Here is a 23,620-nt window from a genome sequence, read left to right on the forward strand (position 1 = left end):
TTGTCAAAGATATAAAATGTCTAATTTTTCCTTTGACGCTGACCTGTGACCTTGAAAAAGGTCAAAGGTCAACGAAACCATCGTTAAAGTGTAGAGGTCATTGGAGGTCACGACTAAACAAAATATGAGCCCGATCGCTTTGATAGTTTCCGAGAAAAGTCCAACGTTAAGGTGGTGTCTACGGACGGCCGGCCGGACAGACTAACACTGACCGATTACATAGAGTCACTTTTTCTCAAGTGACTCAAAAAATTAAAAATTATGATCAAAATTAAATTTTCAAAATCAATTTAAAAACACTTTCATCTTATTTCTTGTCGGTTCCTGATTCCAAAAACATATAGATATGATATGTTTGGATTAAAAACACGCTCAGAAAGTTAAAACGAAGAGAGGTACAGTAAAGCGTGCTATGAAGTACAGCGCAACCGCTACCGCGCCAAACAGGCTCAACACTTTCTCTGCCTTTTGCACTAGCGGCGGACTACGATCAATTTCATTCTGTGAGTTCTACAGCTTGACTAAATGTAGTAATTTCGCCTTACGCGACTTGTTTCTTCTGTTAATGTTTACAAAATATAGATACACACTAGCATGCAAGTCTGTAGTTTCCCTCTTTTGTATAGGTAACGTTTCAGCATTTTATTCCAGATGGACTTGTTGAGTCTTCATCTCGGCTGTTTGCAGAGGTAAGATCTACATATATAAATGCCACGTGCAGAGGTTTTGCTTTTCTTTTCAGCGTCCCCCCTCCCATGAGTAGCTAATGACAGTGTGTGCACATTGACACAAAAAGGCTGCTGTCTAAAAGAAAGGAAATGTTTGTTTTAATGATCTAGGTATGGGTATGTTTGCAGCTGGATGTCCACTGGCCTTAATCTGTGTCACCTTTGCAATCCCAACAGAGAATACGAACATGCACATACAGATGCAAACAATATACTCCCGGAATCATAGCTTTTTAGTTTTTATCATACACTGTTGCCTTTACATGGTAATTTCACATTGTTAGATTTGCTTTTAAAATGATTTGCTTTTAAAATGTTCCACTGTTTTTGTGCTTGCACTTCCTGCATTTTTTCTGTGCACAGTTACCTCCCTTTTAGAACGTATTCATTTTAATGTACATTGTATATAGGTATAATGTGTTTGGGCTTAACCTAAGATTGTACAGAATAACAAAAACTGGCGAAAGAGGGAGAAAAAAAAGATAGTGTAGCAATCTGTGTAAATGTGAAAAGGGCATTAAGAAGTCAGTTAACATTGGCTTTACCTTTGCGACGAATTTATTTCCAATCACAGACACCAAAACATAACGTTCTGCCGTGGGAAATACGCCCTAAAGACCCCCAGAGGTACGACAACAACCTGCACAAGTTCATCATCATTGTCATCACCATGGAGTCTCCGGATGCTCTGCCCACGCTCAGGTAATTATTGTGCAATGAATACCATCATGTTACTGGGGATAGAGGTAGGTGCATTCACTGTTTGAGAAGTCCTGCTGTTGGAGATTTGATCTTACAGTCGAACCCACCTAAAACGAACACGCTAGTTACGAATTTTGACTTATAACGTATTAGTTTTAATACCTCTTTCTTCATGCTTAAAAAAATGCTTGAAACGAATTCTTTGTAATGAATTTATGCTTATGACAAGCACTTTTTGGATTCCCAAGCATGCATAATGTCTGTAATTTACTCACGCTTATGACAAAATCTTTAAACTCGTCCCGAGATTGACATATCATATCATTTGCATAACGAACCCCTCTTTTAACAAACACGTTTTCATCGCCCCAGAGCCGCTTTGTCTCTAAAAGTCACAAGGCTACAAGGATCTGCTGTGAGGCGAGATCAAAGGCAGGTCCATTGTGATGGCTGGGTGGCCTTCTTTATAGACACTGACCTTCTTCCCAGGGGTCATTGACCCAGTTTTAGCTATGAGAGGTGGTTCCCCTTTCATATGAGAGAGGAAACACTTCCTGCACCCGGGTCAGTGACCGAGTTTAACCTATGGGGAGTTTAACCTATGGGGCGGTCTCTTTGATGTCTTGAGAGGAAACTTGGCCAGAGTAGTACATGCACCAGAACTGGTGGACACCATGAAATCGGAGATTGATCAGAATGTACATGTACATGCTTTTACACGACTTTTTAAATTTTACTTCTAAAATTGTGACAGTAAAAAAATCAATCAATTCTCTTAATGCGAATTTCAGTTAAGACGAACTTATTTCCCGATCCCAAGTGATTCGTCTTAAGCGAGTTCGACTGTACATAGAATGGTCAACATTTTGTTCTGACCTTCACATTACGTTCATTTGAACCAATTAATCAGGGTTGAAGAAGAGGGGGAGGGGGCTGGTGGTAGCGGTGGTTTGTTTATCTGCCTGTGAGTGGGTAAATGTGCTTTGTTTTAAATTTCAGAATATGCTAAAGGTGAAATGTGAAGATGATTTACCATTTGAGGTTAAGTATAATGCTCACATGGAAATGGGCGTGACAAAAAGAAGTACAATTTGTAGCAGTTGGGTTTACATTTGTACAGTGCTTTTTGGTCTTTTTGTTGTCCGCTCTCACGTGCAGTCGCCATTGTTTATTTGCTTACATTTGAGTGACAAATATGAAGGAGACTCTCTTATGCATGACCGTTGTTGATTCAAGAATGAAAGAGTAAAATTGCAGTTTTGTTTTTTGCAGACGCTTGCTTGGTGAACCAGACCTTGTCATGGACTACGAGCAGGAGATGAAACTTATCAGAGAACGGCTGGAAATGGTGCAGCGAGCTGGCTTGCATTGGCGTATGTTACAGCTACAGACTCTGTGTTGGGTGGTGTAGTGTGTGTGTGTGTGTGTGTGTGTGTGTGTGTGTGTGTGTGTGTGTGTGTGTGTGTCTCGCCCTCTCTCTTGCTCTGTCCGTCTGTATGGCCGTCTGTGTCGTTCTACCCAGCACCCTTCCATCTCTTGCTTCCATCTGTCAGTGAATCTTTCTTCAAGAACATGTTACATGGTTGCGTTTGACATTACATTGTACATGTACATGTATTATATTTGATATCAGTTCAAGCAGCTGACTGTGTGTTTAGTTTATGTGTGCCAAATGTTTTCATTAGAGAGGATATCTTGAAGCCTTTTCAAAGTGTTGTTCCAATACACAAAATGAACAGACTATTTTATAGCTAGCTAATTAATTTCTGTGTTTTTGATGACAGAAACGGTGACAGTGGTGCCCGGGAAGGACAACAGAGAGGAGTTTTGGCGAGAAGTGCAAGAGAAAGTGTCCCAGGTTCAACACCAAGTCTTCTGGCTGGAAACTTTCCTGCATACCTCCCCCCGCTGATTGCTACACTGCCCCCTACACCCCCCACTGCCACCGCGGCCTTGATCACACCAAAGATGTTTGCGCTTGACGTATATAACCTTGTGGACAGACTGACCTTTTTTTTCTTTACAACTGTTAAGTTTTTGTTGTTGCTAATAGCTGTTATTGCTTTTCTCTTGTGACAAAATTTGGCAAATGCTATATAGTGTTCATAAACATTGCATTTTGAACGACCTTGCTCATTTCATAGCCCATTTTTGATTTCATGAAATTTGTTTCACTGCCTGTGGGTTTTGTAGCAGGGTCCTTCTATAATTAAAGCTGTTTACCATTTTTGTGACATGAATTCTCAGTCCTGTTAATGCTTACAATGACAGATAAAGAGTATTCTCTTGGTCTCTGTCATTAAATGAATACTGTTAATCAATGATCAAACAATAAAAAAAAAATTACATTTTTTTGTTTTACATATTTGGGGGGAATTCAAATCTATATCGACGGGCGCAGTGGCGTGGTGGTAAGACGTCGGCCTCCTGAAAGGAAGGTCGTGAGTTCGAATCCCGGTCGCTGCCGCCTGGTGGGTTAAGAGTGGAGATTTTTCCGATCTCCCAGGTCAACTTATGTGCAGACCTGCTAGTGACTTAACCCTCTTCGTGTGTACACGCAATCACAAGACCAAGTGCGCACGGAAAAGATCCTGTAATCCATGTCAGAGTTCGGTGGGCTATAGCAACACGAAAATACCCAGCATGCCTCCCCCGAATTCGGCATATGCTGCCTGAATGGCGGGGTAAAAACGGTCATTCACGTAAAAACCCACTCGTGCTAAAAACATGAGTGAACGTGGGAGTCTAAGCCCATGAACAAAGAAGAAGAAGAAGAAATCTATATCACAGTGCACATCTTCTAGTTTCCATGTTACTTGAGTAATGTATTTTACAGTGCTGATCATAACTGAATGTTGACACTCAGTTTGTTTAAGTATTCCTTATTCTTTCTCTGCAGGTCAGGGAAGTATTTGGAAACAAAATTTATTAATTAAATCAACTTTAATGTTTTAAAGTTGTAAACAAAACAAAACTTAAGATATTGCATAGTTTCAACTGGTCCACGTCATACATGTTTGTAGAACAACCCAATAGTGTTTCCCTAATATGATCAGAGATGAGATTCTTCCTCCTTTTGGAGAAATTCCTTCTGTTCAATTCATCCTAGTGCTCAGTTTGATAAGAACAGTTGGATACATTTTATTTATTGTGAAGCAGGTAACAGTATTGCGATCATGTGTGAGTTACCCACTGATCATCGTTTTAGCTAGGGATGGGAAAACCAATAACAATCTGGACAATTTTGTTTCTGATTAAGAAACCTCTAAAACCCCTTATCCTCTTTTTTTTTTATCACTTTTCATTTTAATCTCTGGTGCTATGAAAAGTAAAATGTTACTGGGACCCCTGTCCCGTGTTTTGCTGAATTTATAACCGACCTGCTGTTGGCAAGAGAGGGCATTTTAATATTGTTGTGTGATGCTGTGCATTTATTCTTACATTAACTTTTTACACATTATAGTTTTCATACTTGCTTTAGAGTCTCAGCTGGTGCTGAGTTTGTCATCATTTTGTTTTTGTGAGTGTGAATCTTCTTCTTTGTGAGATTTCATGCTGTTTTACAATGCATATAATTTTTTCTATGTGAGATTTCATGCTGTTATACAATGCATAAAACATTTTCTATGTCAGCTTTGTTTTAACTTTGACGTTTCCAAACATTTGTTGTTGTTTTTTCACTGTGATTAAAGGGGCTGCTTTTAAGCTTAATTTGAACAGCTGCTGCGTGAAACATACATTCCTTTGCATAATTTGATTCAATTGTGCCTTTAGAATGAAATTCTGTCACCTATATGTACTGTTGGTTATGACATCATAGTCTCATTGGTATGAAAAATGTAAATGATAGGTTTAAGTGGGTTTGTGTGCAGGTATAATAGTTTTAGTTGTTGCATTTTTATATCAAACATACATAATACACGTATAACCTGTTTTTAATGCAGCTCAAGTCTTTAAATGACTTGTTGGACATGTGATACAGTAATTTTTTTAATATTCCAGGACCTGTTGATGCACATGTACTTATTATATTAAATTAGATCAACATGACCATAAAATCACCCCACCACACCCACAAAGCAACAAGAAAAAGCAGAGCAGTTTTTTTTTTAAAGTGACAAAAACAATAGAAAGTTCGGGGCAGCATATGAACATATTCAGACGAATGTACGTGGAATGATCTCAAGATAGAGACTGTGTTTTATGTCTTATTCTACATGCTAATTGCAAAAAATTAAGCTTACAAATACAGAACAAAAACACTTTAATGCAAATAATCCCCCCACCCCCACCCGCCTACCAAAAGAGCAACATTTGAGTCAGGTTTTCAACATTGGCATTTTAACTGGTTCTATTTTGTCAAGCAATCAGGTGAGAACGTGTATGTTTGCTTGCTTGTTTGTTTGTCTTCTCTCATTGTTGTTGCACTGATTCCCTTTTCTATCAAACTTACAAATCATTACATGAATTAGTCTGCCTGATCTGATACTGATGGACAAGTTCTTTAACTGACATAATATGCTGGGATTCATGGATGTATATGGCTGTGCCACATGCACATGACACTGGGTGGTCATTTGGTGAGAGAGCGAGAGCTCTACTGCTTGTCTACCAGAAATCTGTACATGTAGTAGTATTAGGCAGGAGAATTTAGTCATCATTCGCATTGTTTTCCTTGTCATTTGATTTGCAAGATGTGTATGCTTGCCGTTCACTATATTTATTCAGCTTAATAGAACATTCTGGTGATTGTAATTTTCTTTATATTTTATTTAAAAAAACACGACAGTTTTTGATACAGTGCTTTTCCCCCCCGCGGGTTAGGGGGAAGAATTTACCCGATGCTCCCCAGCATGTCGTAAGAGGCGACTAACGGATTCTGTTTCTCCTTTTACCCTTGTTAAGTGTTTCTTGTATAGAATATAGTCAATGTTTGTAAAGATTTTAGTCAAGCAGTATGTAAGAAATGTTAAGTCCTTTGTACTGGAAACTTGCATTCTCCCAGTAAGGTCATAATTGTACTACGTTGCAAGCCCCTGGAGCAATTTTTTTATTAGTGCTTTTGTGAACAAGAAACAATTAACAAGTGGCTCTATTCCATCCCCCCCCCCCTTTCCCCATCGCGATATAACCTTGAACGGTTGAAAACGACGTTAAATACCAAATAAATAAAGAAAGAAAGAAAGAAAGAAACAAGTCGTCGTGACAAGATAGCGTACAGAGAAACACCGGATGTATCAGGATCTCGCGCGCGCGAGATTTCGCTTTTTTGTGTCTCGCGGTAGTTGGAGGAGCGAGAGCCGCCACGTTGTGTTTTCGTCTGCTCGAAATTTGCGCAAAAGTCGTAAATCATCCAAAACAAGAGGCGAAGCCTTCAAGGCTCACGTAAGAAATCGACAAACAGTAACACAAACTCAATCACTCCGTCACACATACACACACACACACACAGTAAGCATAGGTGACACTGTGCAAGAAAGCGAGACACTAGATCTAGCCTACATGTAGCCTACTTACAGGGACACGACTGCCAACTAGTCTCGGCCCGCTCAAAATAACAATGACCGAGACTTTCAGTAATTCCTTCGCGTGACGTCTAACCCTCTTACGTCATAATGTGACGTCTTCAAATGACGAAATGTTAAAGTTTCTACCACAGACATACACACGCACACACACACACACACACGCACGCACAGACAGACAAAGTTACGATCGCATAGGCTACACTTACGTGAGCCAAAAAGCTTATTCCGGGCGGGACAACATGTGTGTGTTGGTTACAAATTGTGTGTGTGATATTTTTCTTCAAACTTTTTCTCATTTCTTCTTTGTTTCTCTTGTTTATTCTCGGAGCCGATTTCGCCAAATACTGTACTTTCGTTTGCCTGGTTGTTTTGATTGATTGACACGATCTGATTATATTTTTTTCGACGGCGGCTAATATAGTGACGCAGCCTATACGTGGCTCATCCCAATTTTTTTTTTTAAAGTCGGGGGTGCGGCTTATAAAACGGTGCGGCTTGTAATCCGTCAAATACGGTAACTCTTTTTGCATTGAAACATGCACCAGAACTGGTGGACACCATCGACAATGTCAAACATGAAATCGAAGCAGTTTGCTTGAGGAAACGGTCGTCAGCAACTCAAACTTCTCTGTTTTCTTTTTTTAAGAAAATCTGAGGTGACTTTCTTTGTGGCCCCCTGATCCCGCCCCCTCGGCTCCCTCTCTAAGGACCCCCCTCCATAAGGACCGATTTTTGTCAACATTTTCAAGGTCGCCAGAGAGGGGTTCCACTGTATTACAAAACAAAACAAAATTAAAATTGGTAGAATAATGAATGCTTATTTGGCTGTGACAGTTTGTCTCAAATAGGCTGCTCGCAAAATCTTAACATGACTGCCTGAGAAATGTTTAGTTTTGTTTCTATTTTTCATGGTGGTTTTTTTCACCTTTCTACAATTTGTTTTTTACTCTGGGATTGGGTGGATGGGTGGGGGGAGGGTGGGAGGCTGTTGCCCTTTATACTTTTTCATTTTTTCTCTCCCCCATTTAAGTTTCTAATCCCTAGTCCAGGAAATTTCAAGTTAAAAGGATGCAAGTGAGGAAAGAATTTGTTTTTGTTTTGGAGTGTGGTGTTTTGCTTTCGTTTGTTTTAGTAATTAAAATTGTTTTACTTTCGAAATTGTGTCTATTTTGTCTTAATTACATTAACTCAAGTTTTGACTAAATGTTTTCAGATAGACCAGGAATCGAGACGAGGGTGGTGGTGTTGCTCTGTCTCGCACACACACACACACACACACACACATTCACATACGTACACACGCAAGCACACATGCAAGCACACAGTTGCACTTACTCTTGTTCTGTTCCCCTGTGTTTAATGCGTGTCAGTGTGTGCGCTTGTGCGTGCATGTGTGAGAGAGAGAAAGGTAGAACAACTGCGTCTGGTTTTCTTTTACCCGCAAGGTGCATCCCCGACCTAACAAAATGGGCCCAAGCTTAACCTGCTAAAATAAGGCTGACACGTTTTCATCTCACCATTAGTAGACAGTCTGGTTAACTGCAAGCTGTGATTTGCACAATGGCAATGCTGCTTTCGTGAGGGAAACCCGAGGAAAACTCGAACATGGTGGCGTTATTTAAAAAAACTGAAGCTGGTTGTTGTGTCAGTGTGCAACCGTGCTAGTGCGAGCATGAGCGTGTGAGTGACGTGTGCCCATGCGTGCGTGCGTACTTGTGTGTGTGTGTCCGCGTCTGTTTGTCTGTTCATGCATGCTAACGCTCACGTTTCTGTGTGTGTGTGTGTTTACTGTTATTCTGTCTGTTTTAATAATTGTGTCTACATGACTGTATACATGCGTCTGACTCTGTCTGTGGCTCACTGACACACACACACACACAAAGTGACAGGCGCGCGCTCGCGCGGCACTATATGTAACGCCACACAACACAAACTGAGTTTGCTCTTTATCACCAGGGCCGGACTACCGGGGGGGTTATGGGGGTTGCGCAACCCCCCCCCCCCCCCCCCCTAGCTTGAACATGTACCTTACTTATTTAAAACATTTTTTATTATTGTTTATTTTATGCCGTTTGATGCAAGGAGCGATCATTTTCCTATCTCAGAATATGACCTACCCATCAGCTACCCACAAGGGTTTCTGCCCCTTCACCCCGCCCAGGGGCGGACGAGGGGGGGGGGGGGGGGGGTTTGGGTTTCCGGACCCACCTTATAAATATAAAAATATAAAAATATAAAAATATTGAATGAGGTATGCATTTCTTTATTTTACATTGAGTTTCAATTTTGGGGGTTATAATCAGTGACAAAATCTGCTGCCTGAAACTAGTAATGATCATCCTCAGAATGCACCAGATTGCACCATTTTGCATCCTTTTTTTCAAAATTTTCCGGGGGGGCATGCCCCCGGACCCCCCTAGCAAGCTGGGCGCTTCGCGCCTTCACACCCATATCTTCACAATATACTTTTGAAACCCCCGCCCCCCATAAAATGAACTGATCCGCCCCTGCCGCCAGGGGGGATATCCCCCTGGACCACCTCTAGCACCCCCCCCTCCTCTTCGCCTAGTCCGGCCCTGATCACAACCAGTTACAATAAATAAGATACTGCAGTCGCGAGTGGGCATCATCAGCTAGTGTAAAATATCGTGTTAATCACCATGCATAGGTCCCTTCCATGATTATTCAGGGGACAAAACCGTCCTTCAACACTGACACACACACTCACAGTCACAGTCACACAGGTGAACTTAGGAAAAGATGTCCACAGCCGAACAATTTTTTACTGACTTTGTGCGGACTTATTTTCCTAGGACAGATAGTCCCAGCCTATATTAAGGGGTCGGACTTTGGGTCCAGGGACACATTTTTGTAGGAATCGAAGTCCACCGGATTTTTACAAACAGCCAGACAATTCATTCTTTCACACCGTTCACCAACAACGGCCAGTCTGGCTGCTTTCTTTGGTGGGTTTTAAGTTATTTTATCCCCGAGTACGCAGTACTAGGGTCCAGCAGACTTTAATTGTGTGTCTGTCTGTCTGTTCGTCTCGACTTAACAGCTTATTGCTGGGTCCGATTGATCGTATTAAAACTTCATAATGTTACCTGGGACCTAAATGCGAAATATTCCACAAAAACGACTCTTAACGGCGGGCGCGATTCGCGGTGGGATAGAACAGCCGTTCGGCTAATCCGCCAGCCAGCCAGCGACAGCGACAGCAGGCTTTGGGTGCGTGCGTGCTTTGCGTGCGTGTACCACTGTGCGCGAGGAGTATAGGCATTTGAGTTCACTGGCGAATGATAGAATTGGTGGCTTGGTGGAAAGCGTTTCCGACTATGGCTGAAGTGATCCGGGTTCGATTCCCGGCATGGGCTGTCTATTTTTTTTATTTTTTTATTTTCATTTTTTTTTTATAATAAATTCTTGTTTACTATTGTTTATTATAAACGTTTTAATGTTTTATTTTACTGTAATAATTTTTTTAATTGTGTAAAATAAATAAATAATTTTTTTTTTTTTTTTTTTTTAAATCCAAGGGATCAGGGTTCGATTCCCGGCATGGGCGGTCTATTTTTTATTTTTTTATTCTTTTTTTTAAATTCTTGTTTACTATTGTTTATTATGAACGTTTTAATCATTTTATTTTACTCTAATAATTTTTTTAATGGTGTAAAATAAATTAAAAAATTTTTTTTTTTTTAAATCCACGTGCACAAGACAAAAACTTTCATACTGGGGGAGCGAGCCAGTCTGAAGTGTACTCGGGTCCAGCGCCAGCGTTTTTTATTGTTGATGGCTGACATCACTGCATGTCAGCTTGTGTTCAAAATTACTTCGGCCGAAAAAAATACACACTCTGCGCAGAAAAAGCGAAAGGATTTTCTTGTCCCGTGTAATATGTAATAGTCGCTTACATTATTGTTTACACGGGGAGGAAGATATCGTTAATGTAGGACCTAATCTGGTTTAACACAGCAAGTCACGAAAGCTCTATAAGACAAAGTCGTTTGTTAGCATAAATTATTTGACAGTATTATAACAAGCAATATGACAGCCGCAGACAATAAATATTTATCACAAAAGTCTGGCCGAAATTGTGTAAATTATGACACGCAAATCAGTAATGAGTGTAAAAACTGGCGCATGTAATTTATATCACAAGGGTACGAGGGAAGCATCACAAAATCCCCTCTGGATCTGGAGTTAAAATATCAGAGGACCATGGTTGAGTGTATTCGATCACTTCTGGCATAAATACACTAGAACATGATGTCAGCATATACAGTTCGACATATATTCGACCAAAACAGGCATCTGAGTGTTTGACAGTCACTAGAATGACGTTATGATGGCCCACCTTTGAAATAAAAGAAGCTCCCGTCCACGCGTTTCCCACTCACCCATCAGTCTCTAGTGATTGGCTCCTCCAATGTTTGGCAGAGGTTTTGCAAGAAAAGGCCACTCTTCTACAACCCATACAAACCCGACGGAGTTATTTCCGAGGCTACAATCGAGCAAAATACCCAGAAACAATCAATACATTATTAAATAAATAAATAGATACATAGATATAACAGTCAGTTCGTCGGCTGGTTGCTGACTGGCCAGAATGGCATAAGATCTACACCGACTTTGGGCAAGTTTCCTCAGAGTAAGGAAACTCGACATGGTTACCGCTCATCTCCCAGACCGGAGGATGCTGAAAGCAGCCATCTTGGAAGTGATCACGGCCTTTGACAGTCATCAGGTGGTAGTCGTGTCTTTTCTGATGCTGCAGGCTGTCAGAGGGAGTTTCTACTGCAGAGCTTGGAGCGACGCCTGAGTAGTGGCCTCCATTTGAGCTCACGAGTTGGCTGCCAGGTCGAGCTGTGTAGGGAGGAAGCGACTCCCCACGCAGGTGGTTTTGTTGTTGTTGCTGCTGATGCTGGCATGGTCCTAACACATGAAAAGGGGAACCTGAGTTTAATTTTGGATGCAGTAAAGAGCAATGCAAAACACCCAGCAGTTAGGTTGTCAGGTGACAAGGAAACAAACAAAGGAACAACGTTTATCAAATTTTATTACTTAACAAGCGCAGAAATGGGTTGATTGGGTGTTTTGAACGTAGGTTATCTTAACCCGATATGGCTATACAGGACTGATGCAAGCTTACTTCCTTTCTCAGTTAACACGGCATTCTCCGTGTTCAAGGTTCTAATGTCTTTTCACACTTGTTACTTTAAATCGTGTCAAAAATCTTGATTCCCTTTAAAAATATTAAAATCCTGTCCTGGGAGTCATCCCGGAAACCTCAAGGTAAATAAATGAGCGAGTAAGCAAGAAGTATTTCATTGTCTATGTCGCTATACCGTTGTTAACAATGTAAAACCCCTGTCCCTTTATTTATTCGCAGAGATCATTTCATATCAATGAACCCAGCCCCAGCCAAGAAGTCACAGAGAATACCAACAAATCTGGACTCGAACACAGACTTAATGTCTTGAACGTTTAACTTGATTAAAAAGGACAATTTTTAAAAGTGAATTTTATGGTCGTCTTTTGAAATAAATGTTTCCTTCATAAATGAACCTTGCTTGTTTCTTGTTCTAGATTTTGAAATATTAAAATATAAAAAGGGTGAACAATAGCGAACGTTTTAACTCGTATCGTCTTTTCACACAAATTGACCGTGCCTGTTAACTAATCCAACTTTGTTTCCCCTTTTTTTTCTGACAAACCTGGACTGGATGCGGGCTTGGCTGGCTGCGAGGATACAGTGGACGCACTTCCACTCGTCTTACTGCTGGTCTTCCTATCCAATCCACTATTTAGCAAAGTTTCCTCTTCCTCGGTCTCAGGCGTCCTTCCTCTCTTAACAGTGTCTTTGGAGCTAAGAGGCAAACGTCTGCGAATGTCTTTGATGTAAAAGAGGGTGCACACTGTTACTGTCACCAGAACCACCAGGACGGCCAACAGTATTCCCGCTCCAAGCAGCAAAGTGCCTTTAAACATTTGACAAAACGGGAATTAGAGAATGGATAAGGTGGGCAGAAGAGGTACATATAGATATATATTTGTTAAATGGTATTTATTTATTTATTCATTTATATACCTGTTCGTTTCCACCTTCGTTCTTAAGTTCCGCTTAAGTCCGACAGCCCTTTCATTTGTCTAACCATTGAAGTTTTTAATTTATTAATTCATTAATTAATTTATGTATTTATTCATTTTTTGTTCTTTGGTTCAATGGTTTTCATGTCTTGAATGCCAGCAACAGCAACAGCATATATGGTAAAAGTAAGATGTAATGCAAACGAAAGACTTTCAGACTGTCTTTTCATTTTTGCCAGCTTTGTGCTGTGACAGATTTGTTGACTGTTCGATTGATGTTTTGTCAAATAAGCAAGGGATTAAAAGCAATCGCCTCAACAAAGACGCTACATGCATATTATGAATTGACTAAAGCTTTGAAATGAGTATTAGCCATATTTTGGTTGCTTCGTTTCTGCGCCGTTTCTCACCCGAAGAGACAAAAAAGCCGTTCTGCTTATTTGATTCTGGTAACAAGTCGGCCTTCTCCGTTGACTCATTTCTGGTAGAATCTGATGTGCTCTGCTGTCTTGAGGAAGACTTATGAGAAGTGAAAGGTTGTAGCGTGGTCAGTATCGTTGATGTTGTTGTTTTTGCTGTAGCTGTTGTTGTAGTTGTTGGCGGATTAAGTAGCTCTTTGCCGGGAAAAAAAAGAGAGATTATGAAAATGAGCACCATTGTCCCTTGCCACACAATGGGAAACATACGTGGATCCCAACTAAAGGGATCTTTCATCATTGGTCTTCAAGTATGCAGGACGGGAAAATAATGTCATATTATACACGCACAGAGACTCTCAATGTGAAGATCTTAAGCTTATTTTACATTGCATTACATATTGGAATAATCGTATTCTTTTTATTCGGATTTAGCTAAGCATTCTCTGCACTTTTGTTCCGGAGTTTACATTGACTCATGTCACATACTGAAGCACCACAGTGATGAATATACTCAACAACCTACATGAACTACGACTACACGGGCATTGATATGCTGCCTCATGATCAAAACATTTATTAAAACAGTACACAGGTGGTTAATATACTTATCAGGCTACATGGACTCTAGCTGCATGGACATTTCATTGCATACTTGCAGGTCCTTCTCCTATGCTGCCCCTAAACAATGGAACTCCCTCCCCCATAACATTCGCCACATGGACTCAACCCCCGCCTTTAAAACCGCTTTAAAAACCGTCCCACCTGTTCAAACTCTATATGGAATAATTAGAAAACTCTCTACCTGTCCTGTTGAAAGATATGACTGTACATGATGTGTGTCATTGTGTCACAGTGGCACAATGTGTGTGTGTGTGTGTGTGTGTGTGTGTGTGTGTGTGTGTGTGTGTGTGTGTGTGTGTGTGTGTGTGTGTGTGTGTGTGTGTGTGTGTGTGTGTGTGTGTGTGTTTTAAGTTGAGATTTTTCAATGTGCATTAATATTGTACATGATTTATTGTGAGTTGTGCATCTGTTGCATGGTATTGTCCATAAGGGGATAATGTGTTGCTGTAAGTTTATTGTTACGTTAGTTTTGTTAGGATGTATATTTGTATTTGAGTGTTTAAATAGTATGGTTTTTATTCACAATTAATATGTAAAGCGCGGAGAGCACAGTTTACTGTGGTTCGCGCTATAAAAGCTCTCATTATTATTATTATTATTATTATTATTATTATTATTATTATTATTATTATTATTATTATTATTATTATTATTATTATACTGACTCATGATCAGGCCATTTGCTAAAACTGCTGGATGGTTGACTCTACTCACCAGGACACAAAGGGGCGCACTGTTTCGGGGTGAGGTCCTTGTTGACGCAGTGAGCCGGTTGACACAGTTTGCACCGTCGTTCACTGTCTGAACAGTACTGCAGTCTGCTGACACACAGGTCTCTGTGGCACTCGTAGCGTTCAAAGCCCGTGTCGCCAGAATCAGAGGTGACGGGAGCTGTCGTTGCAAGCAGCGTCACCATTATAATCATCGCAACACACGACATTTTGTTCGATGTTCACCCAGCACTTGTTGCTCTTGTTACTACCTGCATAACAACAATAGACGTGGGAGCTAAGACAATTTGTACATGTTGACAATGTTAAGAATGTCGACGTTGTTACTGATCAAGGCTGACAGTTTTCAGTATTTCTTCAACATTTCTCCCTTACCTTGCCTTACTTTGTTGAGAAGAAGTGAAAACTCAGACGAGAGAAGAAGAAAATGCGTCATGCCACTACACATATATATTTCAATCTGACTTATATTTAAAATGACATGATAGGTCTCTCGACCTTATACCCTACCCCCTCCCCCGCCTCCTATTTATACTCAAAACTATCTGCCACGAATGTTGTTTGTGTGATATTCCTGTTAGTAGCCGGATTAACATGAAATGTTTTGCAGGAAATCTTCAGCGTGAAGGGACTCTTTGTATTTCATTTACAAGAATCCAAGAATATGCTTTTTAAGGTGTGCCGTTCTTTTCAGGTAAGAACATGTCACTATGAGACGAATCAAGGTTTGAGTTAAACGGAAGTGAAATTTGATACACCATAAAAATGCAAGCGAATAATAACACAAATGAAGAGCACAGTCTTTCCCGTGAGAACAATTAATGGGCCCGGCTTACTATCTCAGATCTGCCCAGGCGTTTACATAGGCTGAGACCATCCCTTCCTCTGACTTCATTATACCAAAAATCAACAGTCCTCACTACTTCTTGTGCTGAGTCGGAAATTGTGTTTGAATTAATTTCTGACTTGATACTAGTGTCAATGTGCGAAATTATGTCATCCCAAAATCCTCCTTTGCTACTGTGTCCTTGTCTAACACAACATTCTACGAAAGCCTGTGACACCATTGTACGACATTATCTCTCTCTGTGACACCATTGTACGACAATATCTCTCTCTGTAACACCATTGTACGACAATATCTCTCTCTGTGACACCATTGTACGACAATATCTCTCTCTGTAACACCATTGTACGACAATATCTCTCTCTGTGACACCATTGTACGACACGGTTGGCTTTGTGGTAAGGCGTCCGCCCCGTGATCGGGAGGTCGTGGGTTCGAACCCCGGCCGGGTCATACTAAGACTTTAAAATTGGCAATCTAGTGGCTGCTCCGCCTGGCGTCTGGCATTATGGGGTTAGTGCTAGGACTGGTTGGTCCGGTGTCAGAATAATGTGACTGGGTGAGACATGAAGCCTGTGCTGCGACTTCTGTCTTGTGTGTGGCGCACGTTAAATGTCAAAGCAGCACCGCCCTGATATGGCCCTTCGTGGTCGGCTGGGCGTTAAGCAAACAAACAAACAAACTCTCTGTGACACCGTTGTACGACAATATCTCTCTCTGTGACACCATTGTACGACAATATCTCTCTCTGTGACACCATTGTACGACAATATCTCTCTGTGACACCATTGTACGACAATATCTCTCTCTGTGACACCATTGTACGACAATATCTCTCTGTGACACCATTGTACGACAATATCTCTCTGTGACACCATTGTACGACAATCTCTCTCTCTTTGACACCATTTCACGACAATATCTCTCTTTGACACCATTTCACGACAATCTCTCTCTCTGTGACACCATTGCACGACAATCTCTCTCTCTGTGACACCATTGCACGACAATCTCTCTCTCTGTGACACCATTGCACGACAATATCTCTCTCTTTGACACCATTTCACGACAATCTCTCTCTCTCTGACACCATTGCACGACAATATATCTCTCTCTGACACCATTGCACGACAATATCTCTCTCTTTGACACCATTGCACGACAATCTCTCTGTCTGTGACACCATTGCACGACAATCTCTCTCTCTTTGACACCATTTCACGACAATCTCTCTGTCTGTGACACCATTTCACGACAATATCTCTCTCTTTGACACCATTTCACGACAATCTCTCTCTCTGTGACACCATTGCGTGACAATCTCTCTCTCTGTGACACCATTGCACGACAATCTCTCTCTCTCTCTGACACCATTGCACGACAATCTCTCTCTCTCTGACGCCATTGCACGACAATATCTCTCTCTGTGATGCCATTGCACGACAATATCTCTCTCTCTGACACCATTGCACGACAATATCTCTCTCTGTGACACCATTTCACGACAATCTCTCTCTGTGACACCATTTCACGACAATCTGTCTCTCTGTGACACCATTGCACGACAATCTCTCTCTCTGTGACGCCATTGCACGACAATCTCTCTCTCTGTGACACCATTGCACGACAATCTCTCTCTCTCTGACGCCATTGCACGACAATATCTCTCTCTGTGATGCCATTGCACGACAATCTCTCTCTCTATGACGCCATGATTGCACGATAGTATCCCTGCCTGTGACACCATTGTACAACTCTCTCTCTCTCTCTCTCTCTCTCTCTCTCTCTCTCTCTCTCTCTCTCTCTCTCTGTGACACCATTGTACAACACTCTCTCTCTCTCTCTCTCTCTCTCTCTCTCTCTCGATGTGTGACGCATGAAAAGGTAGCTCCGCCGTTTTTGTTAATTACTCTGTGCAACGTCAATTAGCACCTTGAAACTTTGCATAGTGAGTGCCAAGCCACCATGCCATCTGCAGCACTTGACTTTAGGGGTGCTGTTGGCAGATTTGCGTTTGTATTTGCCAGTTTCATGTTTCGACGTGCAAAAGAGAAGGCGGCCATGTATCAGCGTGTATTGAAAATCCGAAACAGGCCAACCGGTGTCATGGTAGGTTTGTTACTGGTCCTGTTGTACTTCGGAAACATTCTGCACCAATGTGGAGACATCGAGCTCAACCCTGGACCTAACCCTAGACGTGGTGCATCTGCTACTTCTGCCACGTCATCTGCTGACGGCGAACCTAGTCTGAGAGATGTTATGGATCTGCTGGCTGACATAAAAGGTGACATAAAGGAAATGAAAAATGGCTTTGCAAATCTGCAAGAAGAGGTGCGGGAAGTGAGAGAAGAAGTATCGGAAGTGTGGCGAATGAACAATGAGCTGAAAAGTGAGAACGATGTCTTGAAAACGAAAGTGGAGCGTTTAGAGGCAAAGACCGATGATCTGGAATGTAGGTCCAAAAGAAACAATGTGATGTTTTACGGACTGCCGAGGGAGGAAAACGAAAAATGGGAAGACTGTGAAGCTACGGTGAGAGAGCTCATTGTCGACAAGCTTGAGTTGGCAGGAGATATCCAGTTTGACCGCGTGCACCGGGTCAGTGCAAAACCAGACTCGCCAGTCATCGCTAGATGCTGCTTCTACAAAGACAAGGAGCTGATTCTTAAAGCAAAAAGAAAGCTCAAAGGCAGCAACATCTTCATTGGTGAAGATTTCTCTCAACGTGTGAGAGACATCAGGAAGAAGCTCACTCCACATCTGAAGGCGGCTCAGAAAGATGGCAAGAAGGCGACAATGATATACGACCACCTAGTCATCAATGGGAAAAAATGTGTGGTTGATAAAGACGATCGCCTGCATGAACGGAAATAAGGTTTCGGCCGGCCCCCAAGGAAAACTTCAGCTAGTAAGTTTTTGATTTTTCCGGGGAATCATAGTGCAAAGGGAACACATACAAAAGTGACACCGGTTTTACAACGTGTAAGGGAAGCTCCTGCCAATTGTTGTGACAGTGTTGTGACTGGGGCTAAGCAGTATTTCGCACGTGGGAATAGTGCGGACATCCGAAAGACACCGGTGTTACCTGTAGTTTTGGACAACGCGGTGAGCGCACGTGGAAAAACGGACTGTGTTAGTGATAACAATGTGGACGACAGCGAATGTGTTTTGGAGAAAGTGAAAACGAGGCACTTGACAGTGGTGAGCGGTACGAATGGTGGTGAGAATGGTGACGGTGATGACGAGGTGGTAGATACGTCAAATTTAAATGGCACTGATCGATCTGATGACGTTGAACAATTGTGTAATTCATTATCTTTTCTTCATTGGAATGTTTGCGGTATCTTGTCAAAATTAGACGATCCCGAGTTTGTCGATTTTCTCTCTTCTTATGACATTGTCTGTCTAGTAGAGACTTTCGAGTCATGTCTTTTTAATGACCATACGGTTTTCGTCAAGCCAGCAGTCAAATTGACGCGGCAGGGAAGATGTTCGGGTGGGGTGATATGTCTAATACGGAATAATATTATCCCCCACGTTACACAGTTGGAAAGTGATAGCCACTACTTCCTTTCGTTTGTTCTGCATAAAGAGTACTTTAGGTTCACTAAGGACATTTTGCTTCTCTGTGCATACATCCCACCTGAACATTCACCGTATTATACTGCTTTTGATTTTGAAAATGGAATAAATATTTTAGAATCATGCTTGGCGGATAGTCTTTTGTCTTTGGATGATGTAGATGTAATCGTATGTGGTGACCTGAATTCTAGGACCTCGGATATTACACCTGATTACGTTGACGAACAGGATTTATATGTACATGTTAGTAAAGTTGATTGGTTTGAGACAAAAAGGTCTTCCGAAGATAAAATCTTGAACAATTACGGGAAAAAATTGCTTTGTATGTGTACTGGTTTCGGATTGTGTATTCTGAATGGAATGTGTCAAGGTGACCTTCGTGGACGATACACATTTATCTCTGATAGTGGAAGCAGTGTGAATGACTACTTTTTGATGTCTGTAAATCTATTTGAATCAGCTGCGAATAATTGCAAGTTGAATGTTTTAGAGCGTATTGAATCAGATCATATGCCGGTGGAGTTGGTTTTGCATGATAAAAGATGTATGCCGAATGCCATTATGAATGAAGCTGGTTGTGAGGTTGACGAATTTGTTGTCAAATATTGTTGGAAGACTGAATGTGCGGCTGCCTTCTCCTCTTTAATGAATTCAGGTGATGTACAGTACGAACTTGTCAATGCTGCTGCCTTAATTGAGACTGATGTTAACGCCGCACTGAACAAGTTTAATGATGTCATAAAACAGCAAGGTGAATGCATGAAAAAAAGAATGTCAATAGGTGGTAAGTCGATACAGAGAGAATGGTTTGACCATGAATGCCAAACAGCAAGAAGTCATGTCCGTAAGATGTTACATAAATGTAGAAAATCAAAAGATGTTTTGGATAAAAATATATATTGCATTGCTAGGCGTGAATATAAATACCTGATTGTTATGAAAAAGAAAAGCTACAACGCTGGTCTACTCGCTGACTTGAGCAGCTCAGTAAAATCGCAGAAACTATTTTGGGAAACTATGAAGAAACTTTCACGGAGGAAAACACAACCGCGTCATAACATTACTCTAGATGATTGGTTCCAACATTTTAAGAATGTATTAGAGAAGGACACACATGTAGCTATAGTGGACGTCGTTGATGGGGCTGTGGATGAAAATGTTGATGTTAATGATGAAGGAAATGATGATGATGTTGTTGAACATGTATTAGATAGACCGATTTCGAAAGAAGAAGTCACTCTTGCAATTAGAAAGCTGAAGAACGGAAAGTCTGCTGGTCCAGATGGGCTGATTGGTGAGTTTTTCAAGCATTCGGGTGAGGCTGTGGTGGTGTTTTTGGTAAGGTTGTTTAATGTCTTGTTTGATAGTGATTTTTACCCGGACAACTGGAAGGAATCAATAATCTTGCCTCTGTTTAAGAAAGGTCAGATAAATGACACCAATAACTACAGGGGAATATCACTGTGCGATGTCAGCAGTAAATTATATAGCTCCATAATTAATAACAGATTGCAGGAATGGATTAGCATAAATGATATTACTGGTGAACATCAAGCTGGATTTAAAAAAGATCATTCAACAGTTGACCATATCTTTACACTCCTGGCGGCCATTCAGAAACAGTTTACAAAGAACAGAAAATTGTATGTCGCATTTGTTGACTTTGAGAAGGCATTCGATTCGATTTCTAGGAAACTTCTGTGGCCTGTACTTATGAAAAACGGTATTAGAGGAAAATTGCATCGTTGTGTGAAAAGCATGTATTTGGATGTGAAAGCTAAAATAAGATGTGGCGCTAAATTTACTGATGTAATTAATTGTACATATGGGGTAAAACAAGGTGATGTATGTAGCCCTGTGTTGTTTTCGTTATTTATTAATGAATTAGCTTTGGAAGTAATGGAAAATGGAAAACATGGTGTGACATTTGATTTTGTGGAATTTTTCATATTGCTTTTTGCTGATGACATTGTATTGCTCTCCACAACTGTTGTTGGCCTGCAAAGACAGCTGAATAATATGTACAATGCAGCTTCTCGATTGGAGTTGAAAGTTAACATGAACAAAACTAATATTATTGTTTTCCGTAAAGGAGGATATTTAGCTAGTTGTGAAAAATGGAATTATGGTGCAGATAGAGTTGTTGTTGTTAACGCTTATAAGTATTTAGGAATATTTTTTTCCACGAGACTTAGTTTTAATGTTTCCTGTCAGGATTTGGTGAGTAGGGGTAAACGGGCAGTGTTTGGTATACTCCGTGTGTTGCACAAGTTAGAGAGTAGTTCTTACAAATTGTTTACAAAATTGTTTGATTCTCAAGTTCAACCGATTGTGCAATATGGTGCTGAGATTTGGGCTTTCCAAAAAGGTACTGAAATAGAAAAACTACACTTATTCGCCATGAAACGATTCCTGCATGTAGACATGAGAACACCAAACGACCTTGTGTATGGTGAATTGGGAAGATTCCCAATATATCTAAACTCATATGTAAAGTGCATTACATATTGGCTAAAATTAACAAGAATGGAAAATTCCAAGATTCCATGTAAAGCATTCAAAGTTCTCTATAATTTAGATTGTAATGGCAAGATTACATGGGCGACGGATGTTCGTAAGTGTTTGTTTTCTCATGGGTTTGCAGATGTATGGTACAACCAAGGGGTGGACAGTATTGGTGGTTTTCTGAAATGTTTCAGACAGCGATTGATAGATTGCAGATGGCAAGACTGGAACGACCATATGCAAAGCAGTGATCGATTTTCTACATACAGATTGTTTAAGACCACAAGCAGTACTGAAGCGTATATAGATATGGAAATGAACAGCTATGTGAAAAGTGCATTAACTAAATTCAGGTTCGGTGTATCGGATCTTGCTGTACACAGGTGTAGGTATAGTGTACGGAGTGAGGAAGATTTGTTGTGTCGTCTGTGTAAATTGGCTGAAGAAAATGAAATACACTTTATGTTCTGCTGTCCTGCACTACGTGACCTAAGAGTATTATTGATAATGCCAAAATATTATAATCATCCATGTATGTACCGATATACTTTGCTTATGTCTACTGGAAATGCCAGTCAAATATCCAAATTAGCACAATATATTTATCAGGGAATGAAAAGATTAATCACTGTGACATGATCTATGTACACATGTATTACTGTTTGAAGTATACAAATTTTGGGACATTTATGAAACACAATGTTTTACTATGATTATGTTGTATATGGACGCATACCCTTCAGAAGGGGCTCTGGCCTAAAACTGAATAAACTTTCGTATTCGTATTCGTATTCTCTCTCTCTCTCTCTCTCTGTGACACCATTGTACGACAATATCCATTGTCACTCAGTGCAGTTGGTGTGCCGTGTGTGTAAGCGCGCGCGCGCGCGCGCGCGTGTGTATGTGTGTGTGTGTGTGTGTGTGTGTGCGCATCTGCCTACATTTCCGTCTTTATCGTACAACGGCCATTTCCCTTAAACTAAAAGTCTCGCCAGATCTGAAATGTTGAGCCGAACTTTTTTTCACGGGATGGAGTGTGCCTTTGAGGTAGATCGTCATATCTTTTTACGTAGTATCGCGCAGTACAATGTAGTACGACGTTACACGCATGAGAGTAACAGATAGTATATTTAAAGTAGACACGATTTCACAACACACCCGGTATGAAAAACGTAAAATGGAAAACACTCAATTGATACATACCTGAGAATGCGGACGTGCAGACACACCACGAATGCGTTCCGTAAGGCATGTAGGCGTAACTTGTATTCTCACAGTTTCACGAGGATCCGTCCTGGCAATCGTTGAAAAATTACGTCAGTGTCTAAAAAGAACGGAAATTCCCTGTGTGTAAAATACCTACATAACCTATGTGAAGGAGTGTAGCTGGGTGGCCGAGTGGTAACGCACTTGCGCTCGGAAGCGAGAGGTTGCGAGTTCGACTCTGGGTCAGGGCGTTAGCAATTTTCTCCCCCCTTTCCTAACCTAGGTGGTAGGTTCAAGTGCTAGTCTTTCGGATGAGACGAAAAACCGAGGTCCCTTCGTGTACACTACATTGGGGTGTGCACGTTAAAGATCCCACGATTGACAAAAGGGTCTTTCCTGGCAAAATTGTATAGGCATAGATAAAAATGTCCACCAAAATACCCGTGTGACTTGGAATAATAGGCCGTGAAAAGTAGGATATGCGCCGAAATGGCTGCGATCTGCTGGCCGATGTGAATGCGTGACATGATGTATTGTGTAAAAAAAATTCCATCTCACACGGCATAAATAAATCCCTGCGCCTTGAATATGTGCGCGATATAAATTGCATAAAATAAAAAATAAAATGAAAAATAAATAAATCCCTGCGCTTAGAACT

General features: G+C 41.0%; 2 protein-coding genes across 8 annotated transcripts in view; one reads left to right on the plus strand and one right to left on the minus strand.

The window, feature by feature from the left end:
• Nucleotides 1–6,224, plus strand: part of LOC138958995 (caspase recruitment domain-containing protein 14-like) — a 39,857-nt gene extending 33,633 nt beyond the window's left edge. For all 4 annotated transcript variants that reach the window (XM_070330343.1, XM_070330346.1, XM_070330345.1 and 1 more), the window contains exons 19-22: nucleotides 652–689; nucleotides 1,303–1,430; nucleotides 2,703–2,803; nucleotides 3,215–6,224. In XM_070330343.1, coding sequence (XP_070186444.1) covers nucleotides 652–689; nucleotides 1,303–1,430; nucleotides 2,703–2,803; nucleotides 3,215–3,342 — 395 coding nt within the window. In that variant the 3' untranslated portion in view covers nucleotides 3,343–6,224. The remainder of the gene's footprint in view (nucleotides 1–651; nucleotides 690–1,302; nucleotides 1,431–2,702; nucleotides 2,804–3,214) is intronic.
• Nucleotides 6,225–9,609: 3,385 nt separating this feature from the next.
• Nucleotides 9,610–23,102, minus strand: LOC138958996 (uncharacterized). Of its 4 annotated transcripts, none has more exons than XM_070330348.1 (5): nucleotides 22,960–23,102; nucleotides 14,806–15,073; nucleotides 13,462–13,665; nucleotides 12,679–12,942; nucleotides 9,610–11,896 (listed from the first exon to the last, which is right to left on the minus strand). In XM_070330348.1, the coding sequence occupies exons 2-5, from the start codon at nucleotides 15,029–15,031 to the stop codon at nucleotides 11,583–11,585; spliced, it is 1,008 nt and encodes a 335-aa protein (XP_070186449.1). In that variant the 5' UTR covers nucleotides 15,032–15,073; nucleotides 22,960–23,102; the 3' UTR covers nucleotides 9,610–11,582. The 4 variants fall into 4 exon arrangements, with proteins under 4 accessions (XP_070186449.1, XP_070186451.1, XP_070186450.1 ...); XM_070330350.1 differs by lacking the exon at nucleotides 22,960–23,102 and adding an exon at nucleotides 22,698–22,715; XM_070330349.1 differs by lacking the exon at nucleotides 22,960–23,102 and adding an exon at nucleotides 15,198–15,340.
• Between the last annotated feature and the right edge of the window lie 518 nt (nucleotides 23,103–23,620).

Source organism: Littorina saxatilis, linkage group LG2, assembly GCF_037325665.1.
Source record: "Littorina saxatilis isolate snail1 linkage group LG2, US_GU_Lsax_2.0, whole genome shotgun sequence".
NCBI classification, from domain to species: Eukaryota; Metazoa; Mollusca; class Gastropoda; order Littorinimorpha; family Littorinidae; genus Littorina; species Littorina saxatilis.

Excerpts from the sequence above, each read along its gene's own strand:
- LOC138958996 (XM_070330348.1), bottom strand. The coding sequence starts at position 15,031 with ATGTCGTGTGTTGCGATGATTATAATGGTGACGCTGCTTGCAACGACA. Across the intron at positions 13,666-14,805 it reads GTGCGCCCCTTTGTGTCCTG|AGCTACTTAATCCGCCAACA; the intron begins GTGAGTAGAGTC and ends TTCCCGGCAAAG. Across the intron at positions 11,897-12,678 it reads CAAGCCCGCATCCAGTCCAG|GACCATGCCAGCATCAGCAG; the intron begins GTTTGTCAGAAA and ends TTCATGTGTTAG.